Consider the following 22,616-nt stretch of genomic DNA (forward strand, 5'->3'; position numbering starts at 1 on the left):
TCAAGACTTTTTAAGTGCAGAGGCTCACAAATATTTTTTGGGGTTAAACTAAGTACAAATGTATTTATTTTAAGACCCTTTATTCCCATTTGATAAATTCTTCAACAAGATGTAAATATCAAACGACATACTTGATAACATTTTAAACCAAGTCATTAAAAGACCACAAATTCATTGGTATTAGTTATTTTATTAGTTTTACACCTTCACACTAATGCAACTGTTAAAATTGTTTTTCAGCATTAAAACCAAAGGCGTGAAGTATTGCGGTGAAGCTCCGTAGTGAAGATTCATTAATGGCAGCTGCTTCTCAGTAATGTCCTCTGGTTTCTCCATTTACTTGACAGAACACTGAAGTAACACTGCATCACCTGTTTAAAAAAAATCGTAGTCAGAAATGGGTCAGTAATGAAAAATCTGGTAAAAAAAGTCCTTGGAAGTTACTAAAACAGCTATAATATAATATAAGGTTTGCCCAACTAATATGAGTGGGTACTTATTGTAGAAAGCAAGCAAATTGTATTTATATATATATATATATATATATATATATATATATACGTATATATATAGCATTTTTCCAAACAAATGAATGCAGTTCAAAGTGCTTTATAGTGTTTATTATAAAAACAAATAGTTTACACTGAAACTTTATTGTTTATTTTTTTATTTATTATAGCTGATTCAGTTAAAGCATTCAAAATAAATGGATGATAAACTCTGTGTGTTTGTATGGTTAGAAATAAATGATGCTCTCAATAAAAGACCAAAAAAGAAAAAAATGCCTATAACTCTCAGACATCTGCTGGTCGCTGTGGACTGCAACTGTTGTTGATATGTGAATATTTTAGTCACTATTTTAACAAACAAAAGCAAAACTGCCTATTGGCACGGATTCAATGCAATCGTTCATCCTCAGGGACCAATTTACCTTCTATCTGTTGGAAGGCTGTGCTTGATTGAACCTTATTGAATTGTGGCCTGAATGCCCAAAATTTCATTAAACGAAATTACATTCGATTTTAACCTCGTGAATATGTTTTCGAGAAAGAGATGAAACATGGTTGAGGCAGTTGGAGGTGTCATTCTGATGTCACTGATGTGTTCACTGGCTTACTTTCGGGGGATCCATTGTACAAATAGTTTTGAGGAATGCACTTTCAAAGGAAGCCAAAGTTACAGTGTTTGAAATGAAGACTGAGACAGTTTTTGATTGTGAAATGTTAGTGGAATATGTCCAATAATGTCATGAATTACACCTGTGTAAACCTGAGGGAAACGTATCTTATCCACTAACAATCACCGTGGGACAAGTTGGCTAGAAATCGTCACATCAAGAGCCAAGAAGAGAGTTTGATATCTAATTCAATGACATTCATACATTTTTAAAAGTGCCTTGAGATACTCATAATGCCATTTCAGGGTCTAAACTACAGTAGCTCACCAGCTTGATGTACTTAAGCCTTCCTGATCCTAAACTGCTTCTTTCCAAATAAACAAGTTCCCCTTTCAAAACTACAAACATTTTAGCGGCATCTAGTGGTGAGGTTGCGAATTGCAACCAATGGCTCACTCTACCCTTCCCTTTTGAAGCACTATGGTGGCTGACACAGAACTAAGATGTCGTCACGTTTTCACTTCTTTGCTAAAGGAGATAACGTATTTATGAAATGCGCTCTGTAGAGAAGTTTGTCCGTTTGGGGCTACTGTAGAAACAACATGGTGACTTCCATATAAAGGGACCCGTGGTGCATGTAGATAGAAATAGCTCATTCTAAGGTAATAAAAACATAACGCTTCATTATGTAAGGTATTTATACACCTCTGAATACATAGTTATGCATATTATAAGGCATTTCTGTCAATAGATCCTCAAAAAACTACACACTGGGCCTTTAATGCTACTCTAATTGACATTGTTTGGAAGCTCTTACAAGCCTGTTACAACTAGAGATGAAATGAGACATTAGAAGTAAATGCTGTTTCATAAGCCACAATCTTTAAATAACTCTATTAATGTGTCTGCATTCAAATCTATTCAGAGACCTGGAATTGGCTCAGCGTGTGCAATAAATCAACATTTAATATTCATAGTTGAGTAAAGATGAAACGAATATATGAAGTAAAAAACATGTCAATTAACACATTACGTGACTCTATGTATAAGAGATAAAGGACCGACCTCTGGACCCTCTCTGTTAGTTGGGTCTTTAGGTTTGGGGTTGGAGCGATTTTCCTTTAGGTTCTGTGTCTTTTTCACCTCCAGGTCTATTTCATATTGACCTCCACCAACATTCTGCATGAGAGAGAAGGAGAGCGAGAACTTTCTAGAATTTCAGAATGATACAGATCATACTTAAAGGAGTAGTTCACCTTCAGAATGAAAATTCTGTCGTGATTTACACTCCCTCTTGTCATTTCAAACCTGTGTGACTTTCTTCTGCAAAACACAAAAGAAGATATTTTGAAGAATGTTGGTAACAGAACACTGTTGGTTCCCATTGACTTCCATTGGTTTTGTGTCCATACAATAGAAGTCAATGGGGACCAACGGTTTTGGTTACCAACCTTTTTAAAAAATGTCTTCTTTTGTGTTTTGCAGAAGAAAGAAAGTCACACGGGTTTACAATGAGAACAGGGTGAGTAAGTGATGACAGAACAACTGTAAGATGAAGCATAACATTTCCTCAAAAGAATTTGAGAATTGTCTATAGTGTCATAGGGTCTTATGTCATAGAGGAACCATTTTTGGTTCTCCAAAGAACCTTTCAAGTCAAAGGTTCTTGAAAGAACCATTTCTTTCTTAGCCTTTTTTGTAATCGGTAGAACATTTTGTGCACAACTAGACTATTTCTGGTTCCACAAGCTTATTTATGTAACAGGGCTTTAAAGAACCCAGAACCCAAGACACTGATCTAGAGAACCTAATAATATTAAGAATTGCATTTGAATACCTTTTTGAGCTCAAAAATGGTTCTTGACTAAAAACTAAAGTGTTGCAAATATGCAATAAAGATTTTTTTATGAACTTGTACTAGAATGTTTACACGGCTTACCAGTCTCCTGACACTCTTGATTTCGGTGATCTGGTACACATGTGGATCATGGTAGAAGCGATTAAAAGACTCGACAGCAAACGTGGCGCAGGCCTGGACCTCTGGGTCTTCAGGGTCAACATCTTCTCCTTGACCAGCGGGAGCCGCCATGGCCACCACAGCCAGAAGAAACACGATTTTGAGGAACTCCAAGAAACGACGCATTGTTTTAGATGAGATCTCTAAATCACTTAATGGGAGCATTCGGGAACTGAATAATACACACGGGCACAGCAAACATCACGTTGGCATATCTCTTATTCAGGCTTGATAAAATATTTGCCTGCCCTTTGGATTTTCAAACATGCCTTTCTTCTGAGGGCAGCAACAAACATATCGGCTCGGTATCAAAGAACTGCTTTCAAGTTAAAGGTTCACAATGTGCCCTTGACGTACAGTGCCATCTTAGGCCAGAACACTTAAATGAAAGCAATGCCCGGCTAAGACGTAGCCATTTCAAACCTAGCCAAGAGATACGCCCCTGGCAAGGTCACTGTAATATTGTCGAGCTCTTATTTAATGAGCCCGGTTAATAAGACGGCCACGTAGCGTTCCCAAGAGTCATCCATTTATAACATTGATGGGTGTTGTGTGAAATTCGGCATGTCCATCAGATTGAAGGTAAATCGCTTGAAGCCCTGATATCTACTGGGACAGTCAGTCGGGATAGGGTGATCTACACGCTGATATAGAGATTTCGGTTTAGATGTACTCAATACTGGCCGTTCTGCATGAATTTGCGTAAGTCCTTTTTCTTCTCGTGTCAGCTCGAGTAGAAAAAACGCCAGTGATGTTAAAATGAAAACAGGCATTTTAAGGTTTGAAAATTGTAAGTCGATAGTTTCTCACCGAGTTCTACCAAGCACACTGAGTGCCATGACCGTGTATTTATTGAAGGATGGACTTTTGAGTGTTGAGGTCAGAAATAAGAGAGAGGGATAGATGGACTGTATGCATTTGCCACAATACGTTAAAGGAACCATTCACCCAAAAATGAAAATTCTGTCATCATCGTTGTTCCAAATCTGTATACATTTCTTTGTTCTGATAAACACAGAGAAAGATAATTGGAAGAATGCTTGTAACCAAACAGTTCTTGGCCACCATTGACTACCATTGTAGGAAAAATTGCTTTATGATTTTCTTCGTTCTACATTCTATATTTTGAAGAATGTAGGAAAGCAAACAGTTCTGGGGCACTTTTGACTATCTTTGTCATTTTTCAATTTGTCATTTTTCATTGTTAATGGGGTCCAAGATCTGTTTGGTTACAAGCATTCTTCCAAATATCTCTCTCCGAGTTCATCGAAACAAAGAAATTGATACAGACTTGGAACAACTTAGGTGAGTAAATGAAGACAGAATTGTCATTTTTGGGTGAACTGTCCCTATAAAAAGAAAAAGCCAAAAGATTATTTTCTTATTAATGTACTTTGTAATGCACCTTGTAAGTAAGGTATAGATACAGTGGCTCCAAAAGGCAGTATAGTTGCTTATAGTTTTAAGGAAAACTGTAAAATGACAAAAAACAGAAAAACATAATTAGGAATCAACTATAAAAAACACAAAAAACAATGCTCTCAAAATCAGCTAAGTGATATTTTCTAGAACCTGTATGAGTATCTGATCGATGACATTGCTGTTGTAGTCCGCAGTTTCCAGATGGAGTGTAGAAATAAAAGACACCAGCAGGCGGCCCAGGTCAAGACGCAGCTTCCTCCCTGACCTCTGATAACTCACTCTTCAAAGCAGAAAGACTCATCTTCTCTGTGTTCTACATAAAAAAGAGTCCTACAGACGGTTTCAACGTGACAACATAAACAAACGTTACTGCGCATGCGCGCGTTCGTGGACTGCCCTTAACTTCCGATACACATTCACAAACAATAGAGTGCTTGGAGATTGTTTCTGATAACAAGCAAAAGAAACGAGAAGAACCGTTACTTGGCAAAACTTGTCCCTCCAATATTTTGAATTTAGACTGCGATACCAAGCTCAACCGCTAGATGTCCCATACGGTTTCTTTAAGTGCGACCAAACTGCAGGACCCATTCAACAAATTGTTTATTTAATAAAATGAACATACAACAAAATTCAACAAATCGTTTATTTAATACAATTATTATACAATTAAATAAAATATAAATTAATATTAAATTTAATTCAATATAAATTGTTTATATTATTAGACACTAGCCAAACACAGACGCGCGCGTCCGATGAAGCGGTCTGTACAGGATGATGACAGTTTTTTTATTTGTGGGTAAACTTACCCGCCTACTTCATTTTTGTTTCTTTACCCTGTTAATGAGCTGGTTCTTTTCGTCCTCCAGGGCGGCGCTGTGCTCTCTAAGCACCTCCAGTTCCTCTCGACAGGCGTCTCTTTCTTCCACTGCCCTCTGCATCAGTTCCACCAGCTCATCCTTGGCCCATTCCTCCTCATCATGCAACACTCCTCTCTTCTCATTTGTCAGAGGCGATGCAATAATCTCCTCAGCATCCGAGCAGTATTCCTCTCCTGTCCCGAATGATGCATCTGCTTCACGCATCTCTTCTGGAGCGGCGGGGCGCTGATGCGACTCAAATCCTTCCATCATGCCGCTCTCAGCTTTGCTTCCAAGTGTGTCTGATCGAGTCTTTCTCTCCTCTTTGAAAGCACGACTGCAATGTGCCGGAGACAAAGCTCTTGGTATGGGGTTGTAAGAACCTCATGAAATTGCAGATTACTTTACATCTGTTTATGTCTAATGACGTCATAATCATAATTTCTGCAAAATCTGACACCTAAACCTGACAACTAAAATTTTTAATCTAAATAAAAATCTAAATATCTAAATAAAAATTATTATGAGTTTACCGCTGTGATTAAGCTAAGGACACAGTTTTTAACACAGAATTTTAGTATACTTTGACCGACCAACACAAATAAATCATTCATAATGAACACTACAATACCACATAAAAAAAAGAGAAGTGTACATTTTGATTTCATGGTGACTTGAAACAACTTACTGATTGCATCTTTAAAGAAGCAATGTGGAGATTTTAGCAGCATCTACTGGTGAGGTTGCGAATTACAGCGGCTCTCACAGGACTAAGATGTTGTCACGTTTTCGCTTCTTTGCTGAAGGAGATAACGCATTTATGAAATGCGCTCTGTAGAGCAGTTTGTCCGTTTAGGGCTACTGTAGAAACAACATGTAGAATTAAGGGGACCCGTGGTGTATGTAGATGTAGGTAATAAAAACACAACGCTTCATCATGTTTTTAGGTCTTTATACACCTCTAAAGACATAGTTATGTATATTATATTGCATTTCTGCCAATAGATCCTCCTAAATATCACACACATACCCTTTAAATAGATCTAATCACTTTACTTGCTTTGCAATTTAAGCATGCAGGGCATTATTAGACTAATTTTTTTTTCATCTGTCGAGGAGTGTGAATTAAAACGGAGTCACCTAGAAACTGTAGCACTATGTCAACGTAAGCCGTTGTGCAATTAAATATACTGAATTGAAACAGTAATATATAAATACTAAATAATGAACATATAAAGCTCCTAATGAGAGAATCAGTGTTGATTTATTAGCATTAGCTCATATTAAGTGCCATAATAAAAAGGTGGTGCTTAAAATGTAAATGTTCTTGCCTCGGAAGCATTCTCTTCTACCAGACTCTTAGTATTTCTCCGCCTGAACAAACCCAGAATATTGCTACTCATAATCATCACAATGTTAAAATATGAAATGTTATATTTAAAAATATGATTAACCCCATAATGCCCATTTTTCCCCACAAAACTAAGCATTGAACAATGATGCTTATAAAGCTGCTTCGCACATGCAGTGTGCAACATTGTTGTCGGTAATAAACGGTGGTATGAACGGGTAACTTTACACACCATTCTTTGGCTTCTTGGAAATCCATGTCGGATGCTGTCACACTGCCACTGTACTTCGTTGGTATTGTCAATCGTATTCTGATTTTCTTTATTGTTTCTGAGTAAACTATTAAACATTAGCAACATCATACGGTCTCAAGAGGAAACAATACAACTGGGTAAGAATGAAAATTACATTTTATTTTACTTTTATTTGGAGATCAGTATTATTTTGAGATCACCAGAATTAAAGGCATAGTTCAACAAAATATGCAAATTCTGTCATCATTTCTGTCATTTAAAACCTGTATATGTCTCTTCTGTTGTACACAACAGAAGATATTTTGAGAAATGTCTTAGTGGTTTCGGTCCATACAATTAAAGACAATTGGGTCCATTGTTGTTTGGAGGCCAATGTTCTTTAAAATTTGTGTTTTAGAGAGAAGAAAGTGATATAGGTTTGGAACGAAATGAGAGATTGTAAATGATGACTTTTTTCGTTTTGTGGTGAACTGTCCCTTTAATAAGGCACACTTACATTTTCAACCAATCAACATTTCAACGATCTGATTATGTTACAAGTCATTGAGTAATTGAAGAATAAGTTCATTAAGTGCTGAAACTAATTTTGTAGTACAAAAACACAGAAGTATGTTCTGTTAAGTTGAACAAACCTGTCCCCTAAATATTATTTTTTCATGTAGTTTTTGGTTTGTTCAATGTTTGTCTAATAAAACTAACATCAAAATGTAAAGCTTTCAGACATTATAGTCACAATAATATGAAAATCCACAGTATACCTGAGGTCTTAGATTAAGTGTTTCACAACTAGACTTTCACACACCTCCCTCTCCTGAACTTTTCACCAGGGCTGAACTTTCAGCTCCGACACATACTGCCCATGGGGCTCCTTGGCCCCCGCAGGCAGCAGTGCCAAGTACACTGGAGTGACAGCGCCCTCATCTGGTGACTTTGGTGCATTTGGTCCAGCCATGTCAGTTTTGACCCATCCTGGACAGCAGGCATTGCACAGGATCTCATCTCCAGGCCTCTCTTTGCTCAGATTTCGGGCCATGATTCTAGTCAGGGTGGTGAGGCCGGTTTTGGAGATGCCATACGCAGTGCTGGGCCAGCCTCGTTCTGCATGGGTCCCTGCCTGAGCGTCACTGACGAATTGCTCCATCAACTCGACCAGTTCTTCCTCCGTGATGTCGTCGCTACGGAAACGGGCCTGGAGTTCTGGACTACAGCGGGCCAAAGCCATAGAGCCCATCATGCTGGAGACATTCACAACCCGACCTGTGAAGATGTACGGAAGTATTTGAAAGGTATGAACAACACCAACAGGTTCTGCAACAAAACCGTTGCTTATGACTCACCTCCAGGTTTGATAATGGGCAAGAAGGCATTGCACATATCTCTTGTGGCAAAGAAATTGGTCTTTAATGTCACATCTGCCTGGGTCTCAAAGGGTGTTGTATCTGCCACTGTCATGAAGAAATGAATTATTTTAATAACTTTTGTGTAATGGTGCTATGACAGCATGTTACAAAGTATATACTAAAGCAATTGACTACTTTTGAAGGCAATTCCGGCGTTGTTGATGAGCACGTCCACGCCCCCGTACTTCTCCTTAAAGAAGTCGCGTGCGGTGCCGACGCTTTTTGCGTCATTGATGTCCATCTGATGGAAGATGGGTGACAGACCCTCTTTCTTCAGACTCTCCACCGCGGCGGTTCCTCGTCCCACATCCCGGGCTGTCAGGTATACGTCCCCGGCGTATTGTTTACACAGTGCCCGCACGATAGCGAACCCGATGCCTTTGTTTGCACCAGTTACCAGGGCTACTTTGCTGTTACTCATGGCCTAAAATGCGTCTGCAATGAAAAGAAAAGAAACCAATCCTATGTCTATATAATATAATAAGTATTTTCGTAAACGTAAACATACCTATCGTACACTCAACAGAACTCCGAAGCGTGTGCAGCAAGTATTTCTACGCTGCTTGTAATGCGCAGGCGCAGAAGGCGCGTTTACATAAAACATTCGCTGGTCGATATACAGAACACACGCACCAACTTGAACATACATACAGCGAACGTAGAAGGGTGGGTGCATAAACATACTCCGCATTGACCGCTGAATCGTATGTCAACGACGACGCCATATTGGGAAAGGCAAGGCTGCACTACAAACACATACAAGTGAACGGGGGAGCTGCGGTTTTTCAGAATAAAAAGCGCACAACGTTTACATTTCTCAACATTTTTTTGTGGTTTACGATGGAATACTATAACGGTCTGTCTTTATTTCATTTCATGGTCAGAATTGATGTCCTTGAATTGTGCTTCATTCTCTTGTAAAACCGCAGCTGCTTCGTTCACCTCTGTTTTTATAGAGCCAATTTGCCCGCTCCAATATGGCGGCGCTGTTGACACCGACGGGCCATTGGGTTATGGTTAGAAGGGGTACAGCAACGGCCGCCGTAGTGATGCAACATCTCGCCATAAAATTACAATAAATTACATTAGCTAACGCCTACACCTACCCCAACCCTAAACCTAACCTTACAATAATAAAAAATATAAATGAACTGTTGTCAGCGTGACAAAAATTATGCGGTATTGAAGTGCGCATGCCCAGTAGTGGTCGCTGTATCCCTTCTAGCCACAACTGGGGCCAAAGCGCTCATGGGCGGAAAAACATGGTTGTTGCTAGAAGGGATACAGCTACGGCCGGAAATTGTGCAAAATCTCGCCATATAATTACAATAAATTACATTAGCTAACGCCTACACCTACCCTAAACCTAACCTTACAATTATAAAAAATATTAATCAACAGTTGTCAGCGTGACAAAAATGATGCGGTATTGAAGTGCGCATGCCCAGTGTAGGTAGCTGTATCCCTTCTAGTCAAAACCGAAAAGCATGAGTGTTTTCGAACGTATCCCGATTGGATTAGAAACAATGACGTCACTAAGAGGGAAGCACGTGGTTGGTATTGAGGCGGTGCTTGGTGTATCTGACCATGTGGCTGTTTGTTTTGTGTTTATCTAACTTCAATTTATTGACATTACGTTAGATATGAGTTTCGAGTTCGATTTGGGATGTTTAGGATGAATAAAACCGGGTCTCGTGCTGGCAGGCGAGCAAGGAAAAGACGTCGGAAAAAGCACGAGGACGTCTCCAAAGGTACTTTTCTGTACTGCGGTGTGTGCTGTAAAAGAGTGCATCATATTAAGGAGGCTTATAAACATGTTGTTCGCGTTTTGCTCTTGTAGTTACCCTTTCTCACGAAGCTCAGTTTGTTCGTTTGAGGAAATGGCTGAAGGAAAGAGGATTCACTTCTCAGCACCTCATCCCTGTCAATTTCAATGGTAAGAGCCTAATGTAGATATTTAACTGTCAATTTCATCTAAGGTGCATGTAGATATAACTATGTAAGTTTCTGCAGATACTGGAAGGGGGCTTATGGCTACTCACCCTGTCAAGGTAAATACATATAGGTACACAAACGAATGTGTGTAAGTTACCAAGATACCTGTAATGTACCTGTAAACCAAGATATTCCTGTAATGTATAATAAATCTGTTTTCTGCTTTGAAGGCTAATGGAATGGTAATTTCGTTACCCGAGAACTGCTTGCTGACTACAGTCACAGTTCTCAGGAGTTACATGGGGGAATTTGTAAAAAGGTACGTTCTTACATTTGCTCAAGTAGTAAGATTTCTTTTCCAAAACATTTTCAGTGATTTTATTAAGTTGTCTTATGATGTCACAAATAAAACATGGCATATTTTGTGCGTATTAACTGTAATTTCTTTCTCTTCGCTTTAGATATCAGCCTCCGATATCGCCTCTCGTGGCTCTTTGTTGCTTTCTCGTTGCTGAGAGGCATCGTGGAGACGCATCAGAGTGGAGTCCATACATCGATGTCCTTCCAAAGTCTTACACATGCCCTGTGTACTTCCACGATGACATCATTGGCCTCTTGCCTGGGAGCCTCTGGAAAAAAGCCATGGAGCAGAAAGAACAGTTTGAGGACCTCTATTCGTCTTCACTTACGTTCTTTCGTTCCCTTCAGCCACTTTTCAGCCAGCCACTAGAGAAGCTGTTTACCCAGGATGCACTGCGGTGGGCCTGGTGCAGCGTTAACACGCGGACTGTGTATATGGAACATGATCAGAGTAACTATCTGTCCCGGGAGAAGGATGTCTACGCTCTCGCTCCGTACCTTGACCTGCTGAACCACTGTCCGAATGTTCAAGTAAGAACATGTAGAATTTGCTGTTGTATATTTCTTCGTGAGTATAATGTCAACGAGGTACTCATGATGAGTAAATACAATATACTTTGTTTACAGGTTAAAGCCGGCTTTAACAAAGAAACTCACTGCTATGAGATTAAAAGTGTTCACGGATGTAAAAAGTTCCAGCAAGCATTTATCAACTACGGCCCTCATGACAACCATAAACTACTTTTGGAATATGGTTTTGTTGCTCCTGGCAATCCTCACAGTGTAGTATATGTTAATTTAGGTAAGGAGCATGCTATTTGAAAAATAAGCCAGTTGACAAATAATGTGGACAATCAACTTTTTATCTAAAGTTAATATTTCAGCTTGAAATGTATATGGATAGCAATCTTTAAAAGTGTAGGTTTACTCATTGTTTATTTTTCCCCCCAAATGTCTGGAATAATATGGAATAACATAAACATTTAATCAAAAATATTTATTAATATTAGTATTATTATTATTAATATTTATTATTAATAATCAGTATTAAAGTAGTTCACATCTTTTCAGGCTTCTTTTTGTTTCTTATTTGGTCCAAGTCATTCCAATAACTTTTCGAATACTTTCTGAATTAAGAAAATGTTAGTTTCATAATAAAATGATTTAATTTGATGTCACAATTATATATTTTTCTCCACATAACTAATTTCAAACATTTAGGCATATACCTTCAAAAGGTTTTTTTTTAAATATGATGGAAAAAAACATTTCAGTAAAGTGACCCCAAACTTTTGAACAATAGTGTGTATATTTGATATGTTAATATGCTGTTACTGCTCAAAATGTCACATCACAAATCTGTGCCGTTTTTTTTTCCAGAAGTTCTACAATTGTGCCTAGATAAAAAGGATAAACAGCTATCACAGAAACTACTGTACCTAAAGGAAAATGATTTTTTACAGTAAGTTAGTTACATAGGTATTTAACTTTTTTAGTTTTTGTGTCTACCAACCAACTTTAGTTCTTCTTATATGTTGCAATACTCAGTTGTTTGTAGAACACAGTAACAAAAAGTTCCAAAAAAAAAAAAACCCTGTGTGCTGTTTCTCTTTAACAGCAACCTGACCTTTAGTATGGATGGTCCTTCTTGGAGACTGATGACTGCCTTTAGACTTCTGTCTCTGAAACCTGAGCAATAGTGAGAAATGACCATTTTCAGTTAGACAAAGTCTGATAATGCAAAGTACATGAAGTCTTGCTGGTGTTGTGATACTTTTGCATGCATATGTGTCGTGCATCTTGATTTGCATCAAAAAAGAAATGCCTACGCAACGTAATTTTCATGTTGACATCTTTGCAGTGCTTGTTGGAAGAATGTCCTCTTGGGAGCATCGGTGAGCCGGGCTCAAGAACAGTGGTGCATTCACTCTGCCCTGAAGCTTTGCAATAACCTCACGGAACACAATGTCAAAGCACTAGAGACGGTGAGTCTAATAAAAATCTATTTGATCTAATTTCTTTAATTAAAGATATGGAACTCAATATAACCCAAGTATTTTCATTTGGACAGCTATCTCATCTCCAACAGTGTACAGACCATTCTCGCCTTGAGCAACTACGTGTGGTGGAGAGCTTGAGACAAGAGGAGCAAAGGATTTTGGAACACACACAAGTGCTTCTAGAAAACCTCCAGAGACAATAGTCGCTGTGGTAACAGTATAGGGCAGTGTGAACACTGAGAAGGGATTGTGCCATTCCAGTGATCCATTGGGAATGAGAAGAGAAAATCACATCTATACTAGAAACAAGTTCCTCTACCAGATTTTATTAATAACACACGCTGATGTTAATAATTAAATTGAATGTTTACGAAAGCTTTTTTTTTTTAAATCACGTTTTACCTTTGTAATTTATTTTGTATGATTAGAAATGAGCATGAATTCCATTTCTGGGATTTAATGTGTTTTATATATGAACAATACATTGTTAAATTGGTAGTGCAAAAGAAGTTGAATGACAGCTTGTTTTAAAACAGAAAAAACAGATTTATATGAGATTAACAACATCAATAGTGACTAATGCACATCAATATGGAAATGTTTTTTGGAGTGTTCTTCAAAGCTTGACAACTATTCTTTTCCTGGCTTGCTTTTTCTGAACCATTTCCATGGAGACAGTTGCTTCATATAAAGGCACCGGGTCCTCCAACTGCGGCCTGCACAGAGACAGCAGTCAAAATCCACACCATTCATACGACCGAGCTGATTTCACATTCATTCTAATACAAACAGAATCAGTCTTTCCGTTTTATTCTGCTTTCATACCTAAAGGTCCCCACGGAGAGCTTCTCCACCACATCTTTCAAGATATCTGAGAGCGAGCAGACTCAAGGCAGATAACCCAGTTATAGACAGGAAGGAACGCATCTTGTACATTGTTAATAAGGTCCTTCCAATAGCCGGAAGACACCGAGTAAAAATCCCTCGGGTCCCAAACACAGCAAGCTTTCATAAAGCAGCCATATGCACACCCATTGAGAAACCCATTGACCTCATTGCAATATATAGTGACGCCAGAGAAAAGCTTTCGAGTAAAATCAGCCAAATTTTTAAATATGAACCAAACTAGCTGGAGTAAAAAAAAAGTATTAATCGTTTAGTAAACTAATTTGAGAACAACACTTCAAGACTGGTACACAGAGCAAAACACACTGAATTCCATGTTAAATGTAAAAGATACGAAGATATCTGCCCTGCTTGGCACGAGAAGCAGTCCACACCTCATCATTGAGGAATGAGAGAGACACTGCCTTCATAAACAGAATGTGGCTGTCCGGAGGGTCCAGCTTTAAAAAAAAAGATGACTGTTATTTTTAAATAACTATCATATTGAGGCGTAAATAATATACTCTGCAAATCCAACACAGACTTTGATGGAGCCACTAACCTGTAAATTTTGTTCCGTGGTAACCCAGTGACCTCCGACCGCGAGAAGGGTAATCAGATCATGTTTGTGCGGTAGATGCCACTGCGTTTCTGGTTCCTCCTCAAAAAGTCTCACTGTTTAGAAAAAATCTTCAGAATTACAGACAGCAAAGAGCAGTGCCGCCCATCCCAAAACTCGCACAAGAGCTTCTAAAGCAATGACAAACCTCCCGAGTCAATGATGATGTCAACTCCAAGACCTCCCGTCTCCTCAAGACACGAGTCCACCAAGCCCTCCTTGGAGTCCCACACTTTGATGACTCGAGCTGAAGAAACAATGCGAAACATTTAAACACATTTTCAGACCTTTATACAACGTACTTGTATATACATGAATAGGCCTTGGCATTGCTTGCATGATACTTATTAGAGATGCAGTTTAATACCATCAGTTAAATATTACTTAACTAATCACAAACGCTCTGAAAATACAAACTTTTGTATGCCATGTTGACAGCACAAATCTTCTTTATATACCCTAACACCGTGTCTACACCGGATGCGGCGCGACAAGAGACAATAGAACGCATTATAATTAAAAATTTTGTCCACACAAACGGTGTAACAGAACGATTTCTGACAAAGCTCACCTAAAAGTGACTCCTGTACACCTTGAGAGATAACAGGAAGCAAGCGATAAAAGGAAGAAACATGACAAAGTTACTCAGGATAGAATTAAAAGACGAGGTTAAAGACACTCAGGGACAGTATATCAGAAAACACTTGTTAAAAAGACCCATTCACACCAGGAAATATAACACTAACTATATTCAAATGCACGGCAACGGAGGATAACATTGTCCTTTAAATCTGAATGGATTTTGATTGGATGTCAGTGTTTTGTGTTCTGCATAAGAAAGTCAACAAGTCTGAAATGATGAAAAAGTGATAAAATGTTAATTTTTGGAAGAATTCAAATTCTTGGGTGAACTATCCCTTTAAGACAATGCAACGTCTTGAAAATGAAAAGTGTAAAATCTCTGCGGCAAACATTCATTTTCTCTACATTAAGTGTCTTAAGTCGAGTCAACCGCCGTGCTAAATAGTCATGAACGTATTGCAATGCTTAAGCCAAATCAAGCAACAAAATGCCAGAGAATCCTCTCTTGGGGATTACAAGAGAAATGTGTTGCTTAACTCTCCAGCCTGACATGTCTCTATTACCAGAGACTTTTAGACCACGGTTCCTCAGTGTACAAATCCAGACTTGCCCTTATCCAGAACAGACTCTGCATTCCTCTCAACAATAAATCAGATGAACGCTCACCCACACTCGGCCTGAGCTCCTCCAACATCTTCTGGTCTTCGGGAGACAACGCTGTAGCCAGGACTTTCACACCATGAAAGTGAGCGAGCTGAATGGCCAGAACCCCAAACGGCTGCATGCACCCAATGTAGGAGGTCCATGAAAAAATTAAAATGGAACACCAACAACTTTCAAAACATCAACAACCCAACCGAGTTCTTAATGAATACGATTAGACAGTTTGAAGAAATACTCACACTTGCCCCATCTAGCACTAGCAGAGTTTGACCGGCAGCCATCCGAGCCAGCGTGTGAAGAGCTGTGTAGGCCCTGAGACCGTCTTTCATTACCGCCGCAGCTTCAAACCAGCTCACTTTCAATGGCTTCTGAACTGATAATAAAATCCATCCATATGCAAAAGATAAAGGCAAAGGCACTTTACTTCAATATGGTACACTGAGTGATATCTTAAAAGGATAATGAATGAAAATTCTGTCATCATTTACTCATCCTCAGTTTGTTCCAAACCTTTATAAATGTCTTAATTCTGATGAACACAAAGGAATATATTTGGAAGAATGTCAGTAACCAAACAGATCTCATCCCCCGTTGACTCTCATAGTATTTATTTTCCCTACTATGGCAGTAAATGGGGGGTCTGTTTGGTTACTGACATTCTTGCAAATTTCTTCCTTTGTGTTCATCAGAATTAAGAAATGTATACAGGTCTGGAACAACCTATGGGTGAGTAAATGATGACAGAATTTTCATTTTGGGTGAATTATCCCTTTAATTTGAGATTAAACTACAACTTTTGTTGAACTACAAAGAATGTTAAAAATGAATACAATGAAAATATATTTTTTTATTAATGTATGCCATATTTTGTATCCTATTTGTGAAAAGTCCAAAATAGTATAATAATAAATAGGCCCTTATGTAAGAAATTGAATTATACCCAAATTAAATTCATCAATAATCACGACAGAACACAGGCCAGATAGCTCAGCATCCAAGGGGAGTATTCCTAAAAAACAATACGCAAATGTTTATTTGATCATACACAAAAAATAACAGAAAAAGGGAATCAAATAAAGCACTTACCTACAACCTCATCTTCTGGCTGGAAAAATGTTACCTTTGGGCCAACTGAAAAATCACAGATGTCAAGTCATTTGTCTAGAAAATTATTTTAAATGTATAAGAGATCATGCGAACCTTGAAGAACAACACCAGCAATCTCCCTTCCTACTGAGATATGTTCCTTCCCAAGCTTCAGGTCCTCACATAGCTGATTTAATAGATGATCGTTTTTATTAAGTTTCTTTCTTCATATTAATGTGAACATGTTCACACGCGAAGCATTCAAGAATATCAGACATTAGAATATCAGACATATTTGTACATAATGAAAAATCGCATTACCTTAAAATCAACTGGACTTAGTGCACAGCTCTTCACTTGAACTTTGACCTCATGGTTGCCAATGTTATTGGGTACATTCTGTAACATAAATTGAAGAGATCACATAAATTGAAACATGTAAATGCGCTACGGATCAATGCTCGTTTCAGATCACTTGGGGCATAGATGGATGTGCCCAAGCATGCAAGAGAAATTCAACATCATGTTCTTTTCACTCTTACCGTCTCTTGTAAGAGAAACTTCACATCACCCTGATCTCCTGGTTTGCAGTAAAGTCCCTTCATGGCAATTCTGACTGTTCTGAAATCAGATGAAACAATAGTCGTAATACAAGGTTATAATGAGCAATATGAAAAATAAAATGCTGTGCTCAAAAAAAAAAGAAACGTTTGCCACGATTTATAAGCGAAAAATGAATATACATTATGCAGCAGTGTATGTAACTCATACCGACCCACTTCTTCAAAAATATTTTACTGCATCACGTGCTTCCGTTTTAAACGCAACGGGATTAAATGTTATGCTATATTACTTTCATTCAGAATTATTGTTTAAACCGCTGACATCACGTAGCCGACTGCGGTAGTGTTCTGTTCATTTCCTCCACGTGACTTGTTCATCGTGACGTGCACAGAAAGAAAGAAACAACCTAGAAAAGAAACGAACGAAGTTTGAGCGTGTGCTCGACTTTAAGCAGCGTTTCACAGTACTTCAAAGTAACGCGAGACAATTGTATCTTCGCAGCGCTGTGTGATAGTGTTAATAACCACTGCATTTTTGCTTATAGTAAAATAACTCCGTAGAATTTAAAAGAGCGTTTTATGTACCATGAACTAATATGTTGGTATTTGACTTCTAATATCCCAAAACTAAGTACTGCAGTTTATTTTTATAAATACATACTTTTATTAATAATTAAATGTACTGGTTTATTTTGTTATATTTCATGGAAACACCGAAACACCACAGCTTCAAGCTTTCCGAGTCACTTAGCGCCCCTAGCGGAATTAATGCTTTTCGCCGCCAATCTTCAATTTTTCTTCTCAAAACAGTCGCATTGTGGTACTGCATTTAAAAATTGGACCGATCGACATTCAATTTAATAAGAAGTTTGGATAACTGTAGTTATTTTGTCACGATATCAAGTAAATGCCGTCCACTATTTGTGGCAAAGTGCTTAACTTGGGCCGCATTGCGCCCCCTGTCCTTGGTAACTACGTAAATGCGCGCGCTTGAGTGACGTTTGCACGTTTCCTTGTTCTCCCTTGTATCTCACTACGGAGGAAGCGAGGAGCCCGAAGGGGCAAAGAAATAACCCTGGAATTTATCTCGCGCATTACAAAAAGACAAGAGACCACCGCCTCTCACTCCATGTTGCTGTAGTTTTTTCCCACCGCAGAGGGAATGAAATATGATGGAAAGTGAACGATGAGGTAAGAGTGTTTGTGTGTCTCGGGCCGTTTGTCCTTTTTTTGACAGTGACTGCGGCCGCTGCGCGAGCGAATAATCTGTGGAATTTCAGCGCGCGCCTGGCGCGGATTCTGTGGTAAATTCGCTCGCTCCATTTAACGGTTTAACGGCCACTTCAGCGTATGAACGGTAAAAATACTCTCGTTACTCTCACATTTCTCGCGAAGGGAGGCCCCTGTAAGCTCATTCTCCACGCAAAGATTGCAGCTAAAGCCCTGCTCTGATTTAGTGGTTTAGTTAGCACACCGGCTAACGGCTGCTGGTGCTTTACCAGTGACAGCGCCTTTAATACTGTGGTAATGTGGATTTCTGTGGTAAAACTCACTTACGGTGGGTTATTTTGACGTTGATTGTGCTGTGGTAATACTTGCTATCGGGTATACTAACGGTCGGTGAGTTAGCCAACGTGTTAGTGTTGCTGTGAGACAGAGGGGGTGGATGAAGAGACCCTGATGGGGCAGCACAGCTTGACCACTGCAGTTTATCATTCATCATCACTACACATATGAGCACATGCACACGTGCGAGCATGTTTCATCTTAACATAAGAACGAATGTGCGCATCAGCACAACAGAGGTTATCCAACCATGCAAAGGGGTAGGTGATTAGGGTAGAACCTGGATTTAGGTAACGTACTTCATGCAGAGATGGATACACTTACATTGAGAGTATCGTGTTTTAGAGCATAAACACTTGGAGATTGTGGGTCTGTATATGAGTAATGCATCAGGAGCTTTTTGGCTTGGGTTAGTATGCTCATGAACCTGGCCAGGCCCTGGTTTATGGAGGCACTCCCTGATCACAGAACTAAAGTGGAAAACCTGTTTTGACAACTGCTTAGACATCTTAAGAAACACCCTAAAACCGTCACATCAAACTGTAATTATTTGTTAATTTTCTCACATTTGTGACAATATCTAAAACTACCAGTGCATAGTACACATTTTTTTTAGCAGCATGTGCGTTCCCTGTGAGTCTAACCCACACATTTTTTGCTTTTCACAATGCTCTACCAGTTAAGTTTCCACTAAAACCAGATATTCATGATTGAGGGACCATATGTATAAGTTTAAGAATGAATTAGTGATTAAAAACTCAGTCATGTAAAGATAACCCCCACTAATCTAAATACTGAAGCGTGAGACATGTCCTCAGTTTTTTTTTTTCGATGATCAAGGGAAGCTTATTGTTACGCCTTTTAGTTCATGATTCATTAGAGGCTGTTTTCTGCAATCTCAGGTTTATCTGACTTCCCTTTCTCTGTTTCTCTGTCTCTCTGCCTCCATCCATGGATTCTCTCTTTATCCCCCATCCCCCATAGGTGTACAACTGAGATTTAGTCTGGGATGGGAGATAAAAGAGTTCCACAGACCGCTGTGCACAGCTCAGTCTGGTCTCTTTTTGCCCACCGCTGATATCTGTGCTGCCCTTTTGCTGCTCTCTTTGAAATGTGTTTCTCTTTGTACGATCATTGGCTCAGAAGAGTCTTTTTGTCTTCATAATTAGGTTAACAGGAAGTGAGGGGGACCACGAATCTCCCACCCCCCAGTTCTTTGCTCCAGTGTGCCTGAATAATTTCTGTTACTTTTGTGTGTATTTTGCCAGAATGCTCTGAATTTTCTGTTTGACTTTAGCATGTCTGCGTTTATAGATGCTTTTACTTGTTCTTTGTGGATGTTGGTCGAATCTGCTGTGCTTGATTTGCTGCTGTGCTTTGAGTGTGTTGTTGTTTTATCTTTTGTATGTAGACCGGTGGTGGGTTTGTGTTTGGTCACAATGAAATAAATTTAATTATGTATAAATAAAATGTAAGATTAAATCGTTAAACTAAATTCTATAGAAAGCATAAACAGTGCTAGTTTTGCCAGTTCGTTCTTAACAAAAACACTTACACCGTGTCTACACCGGACATGGCGCGATGCGACGCGACACACGGCTTGTTCTAATGGGATTGTCGCGCCACATCACGGCACGTCCGGTGTGGACAAAATTTTTAATTATAATGGGTTCTAATGTGTTCTGTTGCCGTACCATGCTGCATCCGGTGTATTAGGCTAAACAGGGCTCTAGACTCATTTTTCCCACTGGTGCGCGACCCACTTTCTCAGTTGGTCGCACCAACTTACAATTTGGTCGCACCCTTTTTTATAGTAATCATAAAGACCTTGCATAATGACCTCAGTTGATGAATCGTTCTTTTAATTTGTCACTCTGTCTTTCAAAATAGACGGCTATAGACTGCTTCATATTTGCGCTTTAACACTTGCGAGCCCATTAAATCCAAAATAAATGCAAATATACTTTGAAGTTATTTTATACAGTTGTTATTATTTAGTTATTATTTAGTTTTATATTCAAGTTATATATTGGCTATGAAATGATCTGACACAAATATAACCTGTCACTCTTCACAATAGTCCTGCAACAACTAATCGATAAAATCGATTAGTTGGTCTGTGACGTCACTTGCGAGCTGCACAGTTATAAATCAAGCGCATCTTCTTCCCTTTTAAAATTACCGTTTTAGATGTGTCTCTCCGTGCAGCATGAGCTGCGCAGTTTTAAAGTCAGATGTGGTTCTCCGTGGATGCGTCTCTTCGTGCAGCGCGAGATGCGCAGTTTAACAGTAACACGTGTTTCTCCGTGCTGCGCAAGGTGCACAGTTTTAAAGTCACACTTGTCTCTCCGTGCAGCGCGAGGTGCGCAGTTTTAAAGTCACACGTGTCTCTCCGTGCTGCGCGAGGTGCGCAGTTTTAAAGTCACACGTGTCTCTCAGTGCAGCGCGAGGTGCGCAGTTTTAAAGTCACACGTGTCTCTCCCATCAGCTCGAGTGACGCAGTTTTAAAGTCATGCGTGTCTCTCCGTGCTGCACAAGTTGTGCTGTTTTAAAGTCAGACGTGTCTCTCGGTGCATGCGTCTCCGTGCAGCGCGAGGTGCGCAGTTTTAAAGTCAGACGTGTTTTGCATGCATCTCTTCAATCTGCGCAGTTTTAAAGTTTAAAGGGGAGAGATGTTTTAAATGACAAAATTAAAGATTATATTAGTAAAACCCAATTTGTGGCGTTTGCACTTTGCAGTACATAAGTACATAATATGCTAAATACCCTGATTTGGTGGTTTATTTAGTTCAGAGGTGGGTAACGAAGTACATTTACTTGAGAACTGTAGTACACTTTTTGAGTATTTGTACTTAAGTATTACTTTTTCTATTTACTTTTTACTGTACTTCACTATTTGAATGACAAATATCTCACTTTTCATGGCACAAAAAATGATTTCTTTGGCCGACCCTCCCCTTGCTCATACGTTTGGGAGAGACTATTGTCAGTTGCTTCTAATATGACACACCTGAATCAACTCACCAGGTGTATTAATTGTGGCAACATTCACAACATTTTGGGAGAAGGCTAATGAGTTCAGTTGTGTATACTTTTCCCATCTGATTTACTTATTATAAGCAAAAGATGTAATTACGCACAATGATGCGCTTAAAGCACCTACTCCTTCTGAAGTCCCCGGGATCATTTTACTCCCCAAAGTAAATAATAGTTAGAACACAACGAGAAGAGATGATATGTTACATGTTTAACACATAGTGCGTTGCATCAATCCGACAGTATACAGTTAAATCAGAGGTTAAAAAAAAGAGTTATTTCGTATGAAGACGCAACATATTCAAGACCGCTTCCAGTGCTTCTAATAAACTAAGCTATACTCAGCGAGTAACGTTAACTCACAGTCTCTAGCAAAATACATTTTAAACAAAACCATAGACTATCATCTTGTCATTATGAAGAATAATGAAAACATTGGAACATTTTGGAAAGAGTAGCGTCCTGACTGTCACCGTACACACGCATGCTGACTGGAGATTGACAGACAGCACCAGCGGAGGTCAGAGTTTCTTCATTATGCTATATTGGTTTATTCCTCACATAAAGCTATTGAATGACATAAAAAGTGCATTGGTGGATTCATGATAGTCAGTCCTTTTTGAAGCTTAAGAGTAATTTAAGCAGGGTCACAACCTGCAAAGGTTCACATACACTAACTTACACTAGTACAATAGCGTTAATGTAAATCATTAATGTAAAGCGTAGTTTTACATTACAAAAAAGTAATTTATTATGAAAGTCTACATCTACGTGCCCCTCTCCGTCTGTTTGTGATTGTGTGTCCATGCTGTGATGATCGTATTCCGGGGGTAACGTTAGGGGGAATTCCTCCGTCCATTCACTAACTTACTGCGTCCGAGGCTCTCGATCGCTTTTT

General features: G+C 39.0%; 5 protein-coding genes across 11 annotated transcripts in view; 2 read left to right on the top strand and 3 right to left on the bottom strand.

Moving 5' to 3' along the window:
- Positions 1-210: 210 nt before the first annotated feature.
- On the bottom strand, positions 211-3,626 carry LOC130552772 (cystatin-1-like). Its single transcript, XM_057331335.1, has 3 exons — positions 3,057-3,626; positions 2,183-2,296; positions 211-371 (listed from the first exon to the last, which is right to left on the bottom strand). The coding sequence occupies exons 1-3, from the start codon at positions 3,297-3,299 to the stop codon at positions 294-296; spliced, it is 435 nt and encodes a 144-aa protein (XP_057187318.1). The 5' UTR covers positions 3,300-3,626; the 3' UTR covers positions 211-293.
- Positions 3,627-7,161: 3,535 nt separating this feature from the next.
- cbr1 (carbonyl reductase 1) lies at positions 7,162-9,159 on the bottom strand. Of its 2 annotated transcripts, none has more exons than XM_057332338.1 (4): positions 8,932-9,159; positions 8,559-8,847; positions 8,361-8,468; positions 7,162-8,280 (listed from the first exon to the last, which is right to left on the bottom strand). In XM_057332338.1, exons 2-4 carry the CDS (start codon positions 8,842-8,844, stop codon positions 7,844-7,846), a joined length of 831 nt encoding a protein of 276 aa, XP_057188321.1. In that variant the 5' UTR covers positions 8,845-8,847; positions 8,932-9,159; the 3' UTR covers positions 7,162-7,843. The 2 variants fall into 2 exon arrangements, with proteins under 2 accessions (XP_057188321.1, XP_057188320.1); XM_057332337.1 differs by having other exon boundaries at positions 8,559-8,858; positions 8,932-9,158.
- Positions 9,160-9,903: 744 nt separating this feature from the next.
- Positions 9,904-12,994, top strand: setd4 (SET domain containing 4). 2 transcript variants are annotated; one of them, XM_057332330.1, is made up of 10 exons: positions 9,905-10,174; positions 10,264-10,359; positions 10,437-10,474; positions 10,589-10,677; positions 10,820-11,249; positions 11,346-11,520; positions 12,099-12,180; positions 12,337-12,417; positions 12,580-12,703; positions 12,790-12,994. In XM_057332330.1, the coding sequence occupies exons 1-10, from the start codon at positions 10,090-10,092 to the stop codon at positions 12,919-12,921; spliced, it is 1,332 nt and encodes a 443-aa protein (XP_057188313.1). In that variant the 5' UTR covers positions 9,905-10,089; the 3' UTR covers positions 12,922-12,994. The 2 variants fall into 2 exon arrangements, with proteins under 2 accessions (XP_057188314.1, XP_057188313.1); XM_057332331.1 differs by lacking the exon at positions 12,337-12,417 and having other exon boundaries at positions 9,904-10,174.
- A 159-nt stretch (positions 12,995-13,153) lies between these two features.
- On the bottom strand, positions 13,154-17,493 carry cryzl1 (crystallin, zeta (quinone reductase)-like 1). 4 transcript variants are annotated; one of them, XM_057332334.1, is made up of 14 exons: positions 17,325-17,493; positions 17,096-17,174; positions 16,875-16,952; positions 16,668-16,740; positions 16,554-16,598; positions 16,408-16,476; positions 15,707-15,840; positions 15,471-15,582; positions 14,794-14,814; positions 14,371-14,469; positions 14,166-14,278; positions 13,959-14,064; positions 13,544-13,589; positions 13,154-13,434 (listed from the first exon to the last, which is right to left on the bottom strand). In XM_057332334.1, exons 2-14 carry the CDS (start codon positions 17,156-17,158, stop codon positions 13,335-13,337), a joined length of 1,059 nt encoding a protein of 352 aa, XP_057188317.1. In that variant the 5' UTR covers positions 17,159-17,174; positions 17,325-17,493; the 3' UTR covers positions 13,154-13,334. The 4 variants fall into 4 exon arrangements, with proteins under 4 accessions (XP_057188317.1, XP_057188318.1, XP_057188316.1 ...); XM_057332335.1 differs by having other exon boundaries at positions 13,155-13,434; positions 17,333-17,493; XM_057332333.1 differs by having other exon boundaries at positions 13,155-13,434; positions 17,329-17,493.
- Positions 17,494-18,150: 657 nt separating this feature from the next.
- Positions 18,151-22,616, top strand: part of itsn1 (intersectin 1 (SH3 domain protein)) — a 42,906-nt gene continuing 38,440 nt past the window's right edge. For both annotated transcript variants that reach the window (XM_057330810.1, XM_057330812.1), the window contains exon 1: positions 18,151-18,307. The gene's annotated coding sequence lies outside the window, so the exon portion shown is untranslated. The remainder of the gene's footprint in view (positions 18,308-22,616) is intronic.

Source organism: Triplophysa rosa, linkage group LG4 (genome assembly GCF_024868665.1).
Source record: "Triplophysa rosa linkage group LG4, Trosa_1v2, whole genome shotgun sequence".
Lineage (NCBI taxonomy): Eukaryota > Metazoa > Chordata > Actinopteri > Cypriniformes > Nemacheilidae > Triplophysa > Triplophysa rosa.